Genomic DNA, 13996 nt, shown 5'->3' on the forward strand with positions numbered 1-13996 from the left:
GATAGATCACCCCACTATACTCCCCCACCCTTGCTTCTAATTTTAAAGTCCTCAGTTATCAACTTTGTTACTTGTTTTCCCACGTATGCCTTTGATGTCCACAGTGGTCCTTTCAGCTAGTACCGAGAATCTTATTATTATTTTAAAATAATTTTTGTTTGCTCTTTTCTTTTTTTTTTTTTTGAGCTTGGGTGCTTTAAAAAAAAGCAAAACTGGGTAATATAGCCAAATGGTACAAAATTTAGAGGTACGAAAGAGCATCCAGGTATTTCCCTGTTACCCAGTCTCTTATTATGATGAAGTTTAGAAGTCATTTGTATTTTCTTTCTTTCATGTCTGTTACCTATTTTGCTATAGAATTATTGGATGTTTTTCCTTATTGATACATAGAAGCTTTTAATATATTAAGGGAATTAGTCCTATGCCTGTGGTATGAATTGTCAATATTTTCCCAGTTTGTCTTTTGCCTTTTGAAAATGCAAAGGTTTTTTCCATGGAGAAACATTATGGCAGTTGAATTTGTCAATTTTTATATTTTATGAGTGGGATATGTCATTATTAGACAGCTATTAATTACCCCAAGTTTATAAAACAAAGTTCCCTACTTTTTCTTCTATTAATGTTATGGGTTTTTGCTGTAAATTTTTTGCTGTAATGAGTGAGATATGGCTCCAATTTAAGTTTTTCCCATAATAGCAAACCAGTCATTCCAACAATACTTATTGGATAATCTTGTTCCTCGCTGATTTGAAATGCCGCATTTATTCTATATTAGATCTCTTGACATATTTAGGTTTATTTCTGAGCTTTATGTTATTGATCTATTTGTCTTTCCATGCCCATGTTTAAATTACTGCAGCTTAATACCATGTTTTAATATCTGGGAGAGTCAGTCCCTCTCTTTCTGCTCTTCCTTTTCAGAATTCACCTAGCTATTCCTGATTGTTTATTTTTCCATGTGAATTTCAGAATCCATTTGTCTAGTTCCCTCCCCACCCCTGCCACCCCAAAATCTGTTGGTATTTTTTCTATTGGAATTGCATTAAATTTACAGATTAATTTAAGGAGAAATGACATCTTTAGGAGTTGAGTCTTCCTACCCAAGAAAAAGATACAGCTTTCTTTTTTTAAGTGTTCTTTGATGTCCCTCAGTAATGTTAATTTTTTTTCAAATAGAATTTGCATACATCTTGTTAGGTTTACTGATGGATAATGTATCTTTTTTATTGCTATTATAAATATTTTTTCCCTTCCCTCATATTTCCTAACTGGATATTGTTTGGGCAACAATTGTAACAAAAATACTTCCAACAATATTCCAACATTGTTGGAATAACTGACAACAATACTCCACTCTGGCAGTATTGCCTCAAGTTGTCTTGGGAAACTTCACATCTGACTTGACTTGGGTTCCAGTTCCTGCCATCAGCCTGCAGGCAAGACCCAGACCCCTTGGGATAAAGATGGAGTCTGAGGGTTCTAGCAGGAGGAATGCTCTATCCATACAGCTAAGCACCTCTAGGATGGGTGCCATGTACACTAAAATAGGTTGATGATGTTATGCATGTCATAAACAACTACAAATCTGTATGAATCCAATGCCTTTTTATCCTCTGTGAGGTGTCCGTCTACACCAGGGCAGAAGATGGCAAAGTAAAGCTTATGTTGCTTCAGTCTGAGACTCTTTGGATAGACTTATCTTTGGTGCCCTGACAGTTGATCAACTTGAGGAAACTGAGGCATCATTCAGTATTATACTTTTCTTTCTTTTTTTTTTTTTGCAGTATGCGGGCCTCTCACTGTTGTGGCCTCTCCCATTGCGGAGCACAGGTTCCGGACACGCAGGCTCAGCGGCCATGGCTCACGGGCCCAGCCGCTCCGCGGCATGTGGGCTCCTCCCGGACCAGGGCACGGACCCGTGTCCCCTGCATCGGCAGGCGGACTCTCAACCACTGCGCCACCAGGGAAGCCCTAGTATTATACTTTTTAAGATGAGACTCCATTTTTTCTCAAATCACAAAAGGCGATAGGGTGTCAGGCGTGCTCCCAGAGAAACTGAATCTTGGGCTGGTATTGGAACTCGTCAATATTTGTTAGCATTCTTGACCATCACTAATATTTAATGAGCACCTATTATCTATGTGCCATCTTGTGCTGGGCGTTGAGTACACAGAAATGAATAAAGTCACAAATCCTGCCCTAGAGGAGCCATCCAGTGGGGAAGATAGGCAGAAAATCACTATAATGAATAAGGACAAATATTCAATAGACTTGTGTTCAACATGCCATGGGAGTGCAGAGGAGGAGGCTGTGGAATTTATTTGGGATTAGAGGTATTGGCTTTTGAGCTAGGCCTTAAAAGATAAGGAGTAGTTAGCTAGTTTGGCAAGAGTAGCAGATGGTACTAGTGCCCTGTAAGGCTCTACCTGAGAGCTAGCTCTGTTGGTGGGATGGGCCTGGCTCTTGCACAGGGCAGGATGCCAGGGCGTCAGGGAGGGGTGGTGGTGGTAGTTAATGCTCCCAGGAGCAGTCCTCAACCAATCTGGAATGGAATTTGGTGGATAAATGCCCTAGTTTCTCACCCACTGAGTGGGACAGCTCTGAGATGTGTTCTACAATATCTACCAGGGTTGCTCAGTGGGATTGGGCCCCAGCTGCTCAAAGGGATAACTTGCTTCCTAATGCACATTTTCCTGGCTTCCTTCCCTTCCTGGGTCCCGCTTGTCCATGTTCCCACTTGTGCTTCCTAGGTCACCTCTAAAGCAAACTATTTGTGCTCAAATCCTAGTCTCAGGATCTGCCTCTGGGAAACTGACCCCACACAGCGAAGCATGGGCAGAGTGCTTTCCTGGAAGAGGAAACAGCATGAGAAAGGCCCAGAGGTATGACAGAGCGTGTCTTGTTTGGGGACCAGAAAGAAGTTGAATATGGCTGCAGAGCCATTCAAGGAAGACCGGGAGATGAGCTAGTCCGGTGGTGTGGAGCATCACGGATATCAAGTGGCTTCCCCCTTTGTGGAGAAAGGGGGGTGGGATTAGAATGGAATTTTTTTAGAAGTCCCCCCTGCCCATCTGGTGGTGGGCAGGGGAACTGTCTGGGGAGCAGGGAGGAAGAAGACCCTCCTCTCCGCTCCCCTCCCTGATGCTTTTGCCCGAGGGTTGGGGCTCCCAGCTCCCGCTCTGGGGCTCAGCACGCTCCACTCTCGCCAGCCAACACCGGCGAGCCTCCAGCCTTCTGGCTGAGACGGTAGATGGCTCCCCCGCCCGCCGGGCTGAGCGGTCGCCAGGGCTGCAGGTGCCGGGGCCAGAGGTGGGCGGGGCGCGGGGCGCGCCCGCAGCCCGCACGCGCCATTACCAGGCCTGGGATGGCAGTCTGTCCCCAGCGGCGGCACAGACGGAATTTTCCTTTCCGCAGCTGCGCCTTCCCACCGGCTCCACTCTCAATGCGGGGCTCATCCGAGGCCTCCTACTCCGGCGGTCCTTGATATTCTCATCCAGTAGTTGGCTCCTGTCAATGGAGGAATCGGGATGCGTTCTCAGAGGAGGCTGTGGGGGACCAGGTGCCTTTCCTGTCTGCCTGGATACAGAGACGAGGCGTTTTGGGGGAGCAGATTGTCATAAGCAGTCCTGTGCCTTGTTTTCTTTTCCTTCTGTCTTTCCTTTTATTCTTTCCTTTTTCTTTCTTTTTCCCTTCCTTTCTTCTGCCAGGCCCTGGACTAGGCATTCAGGATTCAGAAATGACTCAGTTGAAATTATTGTCCTCAGAAAGATCCCAGTCTAAAGAGGGAAACAGAGCACGATGACCCAATAATTACAGTATGGTGTGCTGAGCACTATGATTGAGTTATTTATTTATTTCAAATACTTGTTGAATGAAGAAAGAAAGAAAAAATGAATGAATGTTAGGGCATGGAGACAGGAGTTGCAGTCAGGGAGGGCTTCACAGAGATGGTGGTGCCTGAGCTCATTGGGAAGGGCTGGTTATAGTCACTAGCACCATGCTAGGCAGGCCCTTTCTGCGAGAATCCTCGTGACAATACTATGACGGAGACAGCCCTACTTTATGGAGGAAGAAAACCTCAGAGAGATTGGATAAATTGTCTGAGATCATAAAGCTGCAAGTGGTACAGACAGGATTCCAAAAGAGCTCTGTCTATTGCAAGGCCTATGGTTGTTCCACCATGCCCCGCTAGAAGGCGTGGGGAAGGGTATCCCAAGCAGACAGAACAGCTTGAGCAAAGGCTTGGGGGCACACTAGGGATGACACGGGGCTGATTTTCTGGAATCCTCAGCTGCCACGCTCTCTAAACTCTAGCACTTTCCAAAGCACTCACTATGGCTTGTGAGAAAAGCAAGTGGCAAGTGAGCGTTCAACACTTCCTCCTAGAGCTGGAAATTACAGTTTGCATCTCAGCTCTTCTATGACAGGCTGTATGATCTTGCGAAAGTCCCTTCCCCTCTCTGAGCCTCTGTTTCCTCATTTGTTTAAATGAGCATGTGATTCCTACCTTGTAGAGCTGTTATAAGAATTCAAGGCAACGTGTGAAGCGTTGAATTACAATCAATCTGTTCAAGGTGCCTTTAGGACACCCAGGGCTGGCTTTTGTTGGAGGGGTTGGCTGAATCACCAGGCAAAGGGACTTTTAGATAATTGGATGGGGGATGCCTTCCATTTTCCAAGAAATGAGGGTGCTGGCAGACAGCCTACTGCTAGTCTGCTTCAAATGGACCAGAAGCTATTTTGGAGATGAGAAAAGACAGTGGCAGTGCAGGGAGAAGATAAAAACCAAGAAATAGTAGTACTGACCCACTCCTGATCAGGAACAGAAGACAGGCAAGCCAGCCAGGTCTCTTCAGCCCTCAAGAGGGCCTCTAGTGCTGGCAGAGTCCTGAAGATGTGCAGAGTGAAGGGGAGGGGTTGGAGAGAGAGTACTGATGGACTTTCAGGCTGAATCACACTCATTAAAACGACAGTCAAGTGTTTGACCTTGGACTATGACTCTATTTTTCTCCAATCCCTGGAGCTGGCTGTTTTCAAGAGAAGAAGAAATGGGGCCATCTGCTCAGAGCTGGCCCTGGCACCGAGGAACCTTTCCCTGGGGGACAGCCACGCAGGAACTCATACAATGTGTTGGAGGTGGGAAATGTTCTTCTCAATGTACGGATATTTACGTTAAGGAGTAATGCCATCAATGCCTCATGCCATTTCACCAAAAGAGAAGATGTCTTTTTCTTTTTAGCCCAAATCCTCAGGTTCTCAGCAGAGATATTATAACCATACCTTCTAAATAAAATCTTCACATAGAGTCTGAGTCTATGAATCTCATCCTGACCTCTTCAGAAAATGGGAGACTCAAAAAAAATTGACTGCAGAATATTACATAGCTCTTGAGCTATTAAGTGGTGAGCCAGGGATTCAAATATTAGTCTGTCTCCAAATCAGAACATAAGTTTCATTACATTTCTTTTTAAAAAATAATTGCTATCATGGATACGCACTTACCATGTGCCAGACACTGTACTGGGCAGTATTTTTACATGATCTCGATATTCTTCAATAACTCTGCAAAGAATGATTAACCCCACTTTACAGATAAATAAACTGAGTCTCACTAAAGAAATTGCCTGAGGCTGCCTTGCTAATAGGTGGCTGAAGCAGAGGATAAACCTGCATGGGTCTGACACTAAAGATCTAATTGATCCACAGTCTGGGAGTGGTCAGCAGGATGGGGAGTCAAGGGCTGCTCACTTTCTGTAAACAGCTAATTTACTGGCATCTTGTAAATATCTCTTCCTACCACCTGGAAGACACCTCCCTGAAGAGGAACTGTACCAGAGGTAAAAGGAAGGGGTTGCCTTCTGCACCGACTTGTACAGAGAGCTCAGCTCCTTCCCTGCAGTGGGATTCAATGCTAAGCGGAAGGGATGCTCTTTTATTTATCCGTGAAGTGGTGTGCAGATGCTGCTAAAAAGCAACCTCTGATGAATCCTCTGAGCTTCCCAGGCAGGGAAACCCACTCTGTGCTGCTCCTGCGTGCATGACAGAAATGTTCCTCTATCACCATGGCAACAGCCAATACACCAGCATCCCACAAGAGGCCAGAGCTGCTCTGCGGGGAGCTGTGGTCCAAGCTTGGTGGGAGTAGGAGTGGGGTGCGTGGGGGAGGGGCGTCTCATCAGCTGGATTCTTCTTGCTTGAGGCTAGCTTGTTGCTGGGGCAGGAATGTTTATACAGGATTCCAAGCCTCCTGTGTCTGAAGGAATCTGGGCAAAGGGAGATGGCAGGAAAGCTGAGGAGGGCCCAGGGGGCATATTACATTTTCCATGGCTTCCAATAAATGTGTTTATTAGGCAAGCTGCTGATGGATGGCACCTTTCTAAGGGGGCTGTCAGTATACCCTAATGCAGAATTTCATGGGCTTTGCAGACAACGAGACCTGACTTCTAGCTCTGTAACTTTTTAGTTCAAAGATCTCATGTTATTTGGTGTACCCTCTCTGAAGTCTAATTGCTTCATTGGTAAAAGGGGGATATTTAACACCTCCCTTGTGGGAGATTAAATGAGATGACACATGGACAGTTTCTGGCATCTGGTCAGCATCTCATCAGTTGTAGTTATTATGATGTCCCCAATACTGTCAGAGAAATGGAGACTTGGCAAGGGGACCGTCTCTGACTCCCTTAAGTCAGGGGTATTGGAATTAGAATTCATGCCACCTGTGTTTCTTCTGGGCGCCCCGGCTTCTCTCTCTTCCTAAAGCCATCTCAGCGTTCAGTGTTTGCCCCTGTGTTCCTTGGCTCAGCCTGGTGACATCAGGTTCTTATTTCTCCCGGCGGGGCCCCACCCAGAGAATCCCACAACACCAGACCTTGAGGATCGCCCAGCTTAGCTCCCTCTCCCTCATCTTCCAGGCCAGGAAATGGAAGCCTGGAGACAGAAGTGAAGTGTCTTTTCAAGGTCATCCAGAAAGGTAGAAGCCAATAGTTGAAGTGGTTGTTGCATTTATTTTGGGCAGGTATGACTAAGCCTGGGAGTAGCGGCAGAGGTTGACCTCGTGCCCTCTATGAATTCTCTTGGGTGTGTAACGTGGGGGTACACATGTATGAGGAGAGTCCTTTTTTTATTTAGTTGTGCTACTGGCAAGTTCTGTGATTCCCCTGGCATCAGAAATATTAATAGCTAACGTTTGCACAGTGCTTTATGGCTGATAAAATACACTCATATACTTGATCTTATTTGGCCCTTGAAATAGTCCTTCCAGGTCGTTCATGATAATTATCGCCATTCTTTTACAGGTCAGGAAACTGAGGCTGAACGTGACGTGTTCAGAGTGACACAGTTACCACTAGGCAGATTTAGGAGTTGAACTTACATTTGTGTGATTCGTAAGTATAGCAAAGTGGCCCAGCTGATGTGCCATATTCGGAGAATTCAGAGTTCGGGACATAGTCGTCTTCTGTGCAGAGTGGAGGAGGAGGGCATCCCCAGGGCTGACGGTCACCAAGGCCCACCTGAATAGAGATGGCAAACCCTCAATTCAACCGGGTTCTCCAAACGGCAGGTAACAAGATAGTATGGGAGCAATAATGATGCCTCTTCCAGGAAAGCTTTGTCGCCTTCAAAGTGTTCTCATATTATCTCATGAGAGGCCCGAGGAAGACCTAATACCCCCGGTTTACATAAGAGGCCCAGGGAGCCGAGCAACTTGTTGAAAATCTGCAAAGCCAACGAGTGATGGAGCCAGGACAAGAACCCACAGTTCCTCAATCCCAAACTCTTTCTACTTCTTTTTAGGGCAGCTGGGTCTGAAGGGGGACCCTGATCCTGAGGCATGAGCAAGGGCCAAGGGTGGCATGTTCCAGCAAACTTCCTTGTTTGGGAGGAACCAAGACAGTGTGCCGAGGTTTCCCTTTAAGCTCTGTGTTTGAGCTCTGCCTGCAGAAGGCACTTCAATTGTTCCTCCAACCTGTACCCAGCCTGGCTCCCTGTGAGCCTTCTCTGCTGCACTGTTGCTCAAGGGGAAGAGAGAAATCAGAGGGGCGTGGTAAAGCATTTAAATTGGTTCGTGAGTTTAGCAGGATTCTTTCATCTGCAGTCGCCAGGTGTTTACTTGTGTTTACAATTCAGTGGGAAGATAAAGATTACACAAGGAAGGACCTCAAAGAGTCCCAGGCTTCCAGAACTGGAAGAGACTTCCGAGATTCTGATAGTCAGAATCAGAATAGTCCGTCAGGGCTTAGTCAGTCACTGAATGATTAGCACAGGGAGATCTGCTCGGCGCTTTGTGACCACCTAGACAGGGGGGATAGGGAGGGTGGGAGGGAGATGTGAGAGGGAGGGGATATGGGGATATATATATATGTACAGCTGATTCATTTTGTTATACAGCAGAAACTAAGACACAATTGTAAAGCAATTATACTCCAATAAAGATGTTAAAAAAAAAAAGAAAGAAAGATGGGAGAGATCCCCCGTCCCCACTTCTTCACTGATTGTTCTGGGAGAAATGCCTTCTACCTGGAGATGGGGAATGGCTGGTTGGTCTCAGAGGGAGATAGGTAGAAAAGGCCCTAACTGCACCAGAATTTTATATTTTATAGCATTTCCCAATCCTGCTCCCTCTTCAATTCCAGAGAAAAGGCAGGATATAAGATAGATGAAGAGGGCTATATTCTCCTTGCATCTGGAACCTAGATCCACAGGTAAGGATACGGGAAAGATTTTCATTACAGATCATTGAAAACCCAAGCCCATTTATAATACAGTGTCTTTGCACGCTAAAGACACTTCCTGGCAAGGACTCAGTGGAACACGGAGGATATTGTTTTAATCGGCTGTGATTTACATTTGTGCCAACTAACGAAAATCTTCTGAGTATATTGAGCTGATTGATAACCACCCATGCCCAATCATAAGAAAATATTCTGTTCTTCCATAAGAGTAATATTCTTATTAAAACCTACCAGAAAATACTTATAAATTAGTGGAATATTTGATAAATATTTTTAATGGTCTTGTGGGCCTCCATTGTATCAGTGAAGAAATCTATAGGTAAGCAGTTCTCTGGGAACGTTCTGATCTACCACCCAAGACTGGGATACTTCCTGTGTGTTGAATGTTACATCAGGCTTTGCAGATCATTGTGAGAGAAGCAGCAGACAGAATTCCTCACTGTGAGGTGCTTGCCATCTAAAACTATAGCTGGACAGCCACCAACAAAATAAACACACAGACAAGTACAGCCTCTCGGAACCCCTCTTACAAATATTTGAGTGCATTCTACATGCCAGGTGCTATTCTAAGGCCTAAGGAGTATAGTGATAATACAGGGAGGGTCTTTGCCTTCAAGGAATAGATCTATACATTCTTATGACTTAACCAATTCAACTTCCCTGACTTTGCTCTTGCCATTTCCTCTGTCTTGACTGTCTCCTCTATGCTGTCCTGGTTTTCTGAATTCCACCCATTTTACATGGCCTGGGCTCTACCGCTCCTGTGAACTCTCCTCCTACCCCAGAGACCTCTTCTTCCTCTGCCTCCTTTAATCCTCACTGCCTACTCCACTTTCTGGTCACACACAGACGCTCTGCTATTGCTAATTATGTGTTCACGTGTTTCTGAGTTGTCTTCTTATGGGCAGAACTTGGATTTTCTTCATCTTGAATCTCCTTTACCCTCCAGTGCCTAGCATGATGCCTCATGTGTATTAGGTACTCAAAACATGTTTGTTAATTGGTTGGTTTTTAAATATTATACGTGCACTACAAGCTTAATGGTTAGGGGTGAATTAGTGAAATATATATCAAAAAAGACAACCCACTCATTTAAAAAACTTAAAGTGATACAGTGTCTGAAATCCCATCAGTAGAGATTCATGCCTTTGGAAAATATTCCTCTCATTTTCTAAAAAATACTCAGTTTAATACATTAAACTGAGTTTATTTACTTAAGTTATTAGTGACATCAGTTTTATTCTCCAATAAACACAAGAACTGAGTTGGGTAAGAGTAGAGCTGGATTCTTAAACAGCAGAGTCCTTGCTATGTATCAGGCACTGTGCTTGGTGTTGGGGTCCAAAGATGACTGAGACACAATCCCATCATTGAAAAGCTTATATTCTAGTCACCAGAATATTTTATTATCATTTCTTCAGGGGCTATGACGAAACCAAGCACAGGCATTGAAACAGCCCACCCTGGAGGATTGAGGGGAGGCTTCCTGGAAGAGTCATCAAGGAACACTCCTGCAGGCCTTCTCTGTCTGACTGCTTTCCCTCTTCTCTGATTATAAACCGTTTCAGATGCCTCAAGACCCATCTCAAATATCACATCTTCTGAGAATGTATCCCTAAGCCTCACAGGCAGAATGAATCCCTCGCTCTCTGGTGCTCCTAAAACACCTCGCCCATCTTATTGTGGTGATTGTTTCTTTGTCTGTCCTCCCTACTCTCCCCCTCTAGTCCACATAGACGGTGAACTAGCAAACAGGGGACACTTTCCATTCATGTCAGTCTATCCAGCTCTAACCCAGCCTGGCACATGGGAGATGGGAGGACCACTGTATAACTATAGTTGACCGAAGACCTCTTGGACATCACTGGGTCTCTGGCTCAGGGCTGGATTGTGCATCTCCAGCTCCCAAGCTGAGTGCCAGCTGGGATGTAGGAAGCAAGAACTGCCTGCCAATATTAGTGACAAGCTGCTCAGTGATTCCATTCAGCCCAATAAATACTTACTGAGAACTAGTTCCAATAAGAATAAGAATCTTGGGCTTCCCTGGTGGTGCAGTGGTTGAGAGTCTGCCTGCCGATGCAGGGGACATGGGTTCGTGCCCCGGTCCGGGAAGATCCCACATGCCACGGAGTGGCTGGGCCATGGCCGCTGGGCCTGCGCGTCTGGAGCCCGTGCTCCACAACGGGAGAGGCCGCAACAGTGAGAGGCCCGTGTACCACACACACACACAAAAAAAGTATAAGAATCTTGCCACCACTACTAGAATGCCTACTGTTTGCCAGGTGCTTTACATACATGCTCTCACTTACTCTGTGTAACAACTTTGAAAAGTGTTATCTCCTTTTACTAGCTCAGGAAAAGAGGCTCAGAGGGCTGATTTGCCCAAGGTCACGTATCACGCAGAGTGGTCTGAATGTAAAGTATATCTGCTGAGTCCTGCTCCAATTCAACATAGGGATTAGAAGTATATCTCCTGAGAGGTGAAAACAAAGGTTCAGGGGGCATACAAGATTCAGGGAGTGCCCATGAGAAGGTGGTAATCAGAAAGCCTTCATGGAGGTCGAGTCAGATCTGGCCAATGAATGAACTGGAAAAAACAAACAGAAAGATCTTGAAGAGGTGACCTTCTTGATACTACATAGGATGCACCAATGCCTGTAAGCAAGGACGCAGAAGGGGTGGCGGAGCCTTAGATATCCCACTCAGGGGTCCTGCATGGGGGGATCTCCAGACTTACACATGTTTCCTCTCTCTTGTGCAAGAGATGGGGGAGAGGAGTAGGTGCTCTGAGGTGAGCCATTCCTAAGGTTCAGGTGCTGAAAGCGCATCCCACACATCCTTCCAAGACAGGTGGAGAGGGTCTGTGTCCCACCCCCTTTCTCCCCAAAGTAGAGGAGATGACCCTTCGCTTCCCCACTAGGTCTTGTCTTGTCACTTTAGGGTAGGGGGCGATGTCTTTCTCTCCCAGCATTGAGGAAGGGATAGTTCTTTTTCATCTCACCATAGGGTGTGTGTGTGTGTGTGTGTGTGTGTGTGTGTGCGCGCGCGCATGTCCGCGCGCGCGAGGGGAATGGCTTTGTTCACACCTCAGGGTGGGGAGGTTGACACCTTTCTTTCCTTCAAAGGGAGTGGGGACAGTTTCCCGGACACGGTTCTTTTCTCCCCCAGTCAAAAAGGTGGTAGGGGCTCTGGGCTCTCTTGTCCCTATTCTTGGGGAGCAGGACTAGCTTCCATGCCCTCCCCAGAGAGCCACGCTCAGGTCGCAGGAGGCCTGGTCCTCCCCAGACCGCGTGCCCCCAGCCCCCGAAGGCCCGCTGCTCACAGCCGGCTGCACAGGCTGCGAGTCTGGGGCGGCGCCGGCTCTGCGGCGCGGGGCGGGGCAACCTGTGCCCCCGCCCCCGGCTCCGCCCTTTCCCTGGCGCTGAGCCTCGCACCTCCCCGCCCGCCCGGCCCAGTTGGCCGCGGCTGTGTGCTTGGCTTGCGCGCCGCGGACCTAGCCTCTGCCGCCTCAGCCGCCTCAGCCGCCTCAGCCGCCTCAGCCGCCTCAGCCGCCTCAGCCCCCGCCGCCGCTTCCGTCTGGCCCTCCGCGCCTCCCGGCTCCGCCGCCCCGCGCGCCCTCAGCCCTTCAAGCCAGATGATGAACTTCCTGCGGCGCCGGCTGTCCGACAGCAGCTTCATCGCCAACCTGCCCAATGGCTACATGACTGACCTGCAGCGGCCGGAGCCCCAGCAGCCGCCGCCGCCGCCGCCCCCCGGCCCGGGCGCGGCCTCGGCCTCGTCTGCGCCCCCGGTCGCCTCCCCGGGCCCCGAGCGGAGGCCGGCGCCCGCGCCGCAGCCCGTGCCGCAGCCGGCCCCGGCGCCGTCGGTGGGCAGCAGCTTCTTCAGCTCGCTCTCCCAGGCGGTGAAGCAAACGGCAGCCTCGGCCGGGCTGGTGGACGCGCCCGCGCCCGCCGCCGCCAGGAAGGCCAAGGTGCTGCTGGTCGTCGACGAGCCGCACACCGACTGGTAGGTGCCCGGCCGGCGCCGCCCGGGGCTCGGGGCCGCTCCGAGGATGCTCCGGCTCCCAGGGAGGTGTCAGAGCAACGAAAAGGAGGGTCTGGGGTCCCGCCGCGAGGAGAGGGGGTCCAGCGAGCGTGTGTGTGTCGAGGGCGGGGGGAGGCACTGGTCAGCCTGGAAAGGTGAAGCCTGCGGTGAAATAGTCCCTCAGTTGGCTCAAATCCCCCCAACACGTAAATGCTGGAGCTACTTTATCCAACAGGGAAGAGTCTTAAGAAATAGTCTTTTTTTTTTTTTCTGAGGGAGGGGTGGAGGGAACAGACTTTTCTGCCTCGATACATCAAAGCTGACGTGAAAAGGGTCCCACATCCCCCGAGGGACATTAAGGCCAACAAGAAAGGTTCTGCTTTATGGGCCCCGGGGCGAATCAGGAATGGAAATGGGTATTCGGGGGCTGGAAAGCGAGAGGGCGAGGGGGTATTTTTTCACCTGGTCCGAGTAAGGCTGGTGGGAGCCAGGTGTACATGGACTTGTTCCCGTGCAGCATGGTGAACTCGTTTAAGAATAATACAATTCTTGTATTTTCTGCAGCCCCAAATATTCTTGTATTTTCCCAAATCTCCAATTTGTGGATTAAAAAATTTTTGGGGGGGGTGGGTATGTGTTTTGGGGTGGAAGTGATGGTGCTTTTTCCAGCTGGAAGGATGATGACCGAGGTATTCTGTATCATTAAATATTCTGGATCATTAAAGGGACACAAATAAAAAAAGATGTGCCTTAATGCAGAAGATGGGAAACTTAAAAAATTCTTTTTTTTTTTTTAAGGGATATTCCAACTTGGAAGGCTGAGGGAATTTGTGACCTCTAGTTGATAAAAGCATGAATGAGGTCTATTTAAGACAAATTAGTTAAAAGAGGCTGTGTTTTATGGAGGAGGTAGTTGACCCAGGGGATGGTTAGGGTGGGAGGTGATAGTGGAATTGACTGGTGAAGGGCTTGAAGAGGTGAAGAGGTGAGGAAAAGGGGTTGCTTTTTCTTCTGGAACATGGCAAGGGTTTTTTTGTTTTTTGGTTTTTTTTCTCCTTTCCTCACAAGAGTTGGGGTTGGAGACTAGACCTAAGTCTTTCCTCCCAAGAGGGAGGCACAGAGGGACCACAGAGCTTTTTATCTCCATTTCCTCTTCTGGCTGCTTCCCTGGTTTTCTCTATCATTTTCTCACTGGGAGACCCGGACGGAGAGAGTGCTGGCATGGCTGTGATAAAAGTGAA

The 13996-nt window shown here is 47.9% G+C and overlaps 1 protein-coding gene across 1 annotated transcript in view; it reads left to right on the plus strand.

The window, feature by feature from the left end:
- The first annotated feature begins 12187 nt into the window (after positions 1–12187).
- The window catches only part of SYN2 (synapsin II), a 159592-nt gene continuing 157783 nt past the window's right edge, over positions 12188–13996 (plus strand). Inside the window, exon 1 of the mRNA XM_022562772.3 lies at positions 12188–12737. Coding sequence (XP_022418480.1) covers positions 12367–12737 — 371 coding nt within the window. The 5' untranslated portion in view covers positions 12188–12366. The remainder of the gene's footprint in view (positions 12738–13996) is intronic.

Source organism: Delphinapterus leucas, chromosome 10 (assembly GCF_059928025.1).
Source record: "Delphinapterus leucas isolate spDelLeu-1000000601 "Yukka" chromosome 10, BTC_Dleu_Yukka2, whole genome shotgun sequence".
In the NCBI taxonomy this organism is placed as follows: Eukaryota; Metazoa; Chordata; class Mammalia; order Artiodactyla; family Monodontidae; genus Delphinapterus; species Delphinapterus leucas.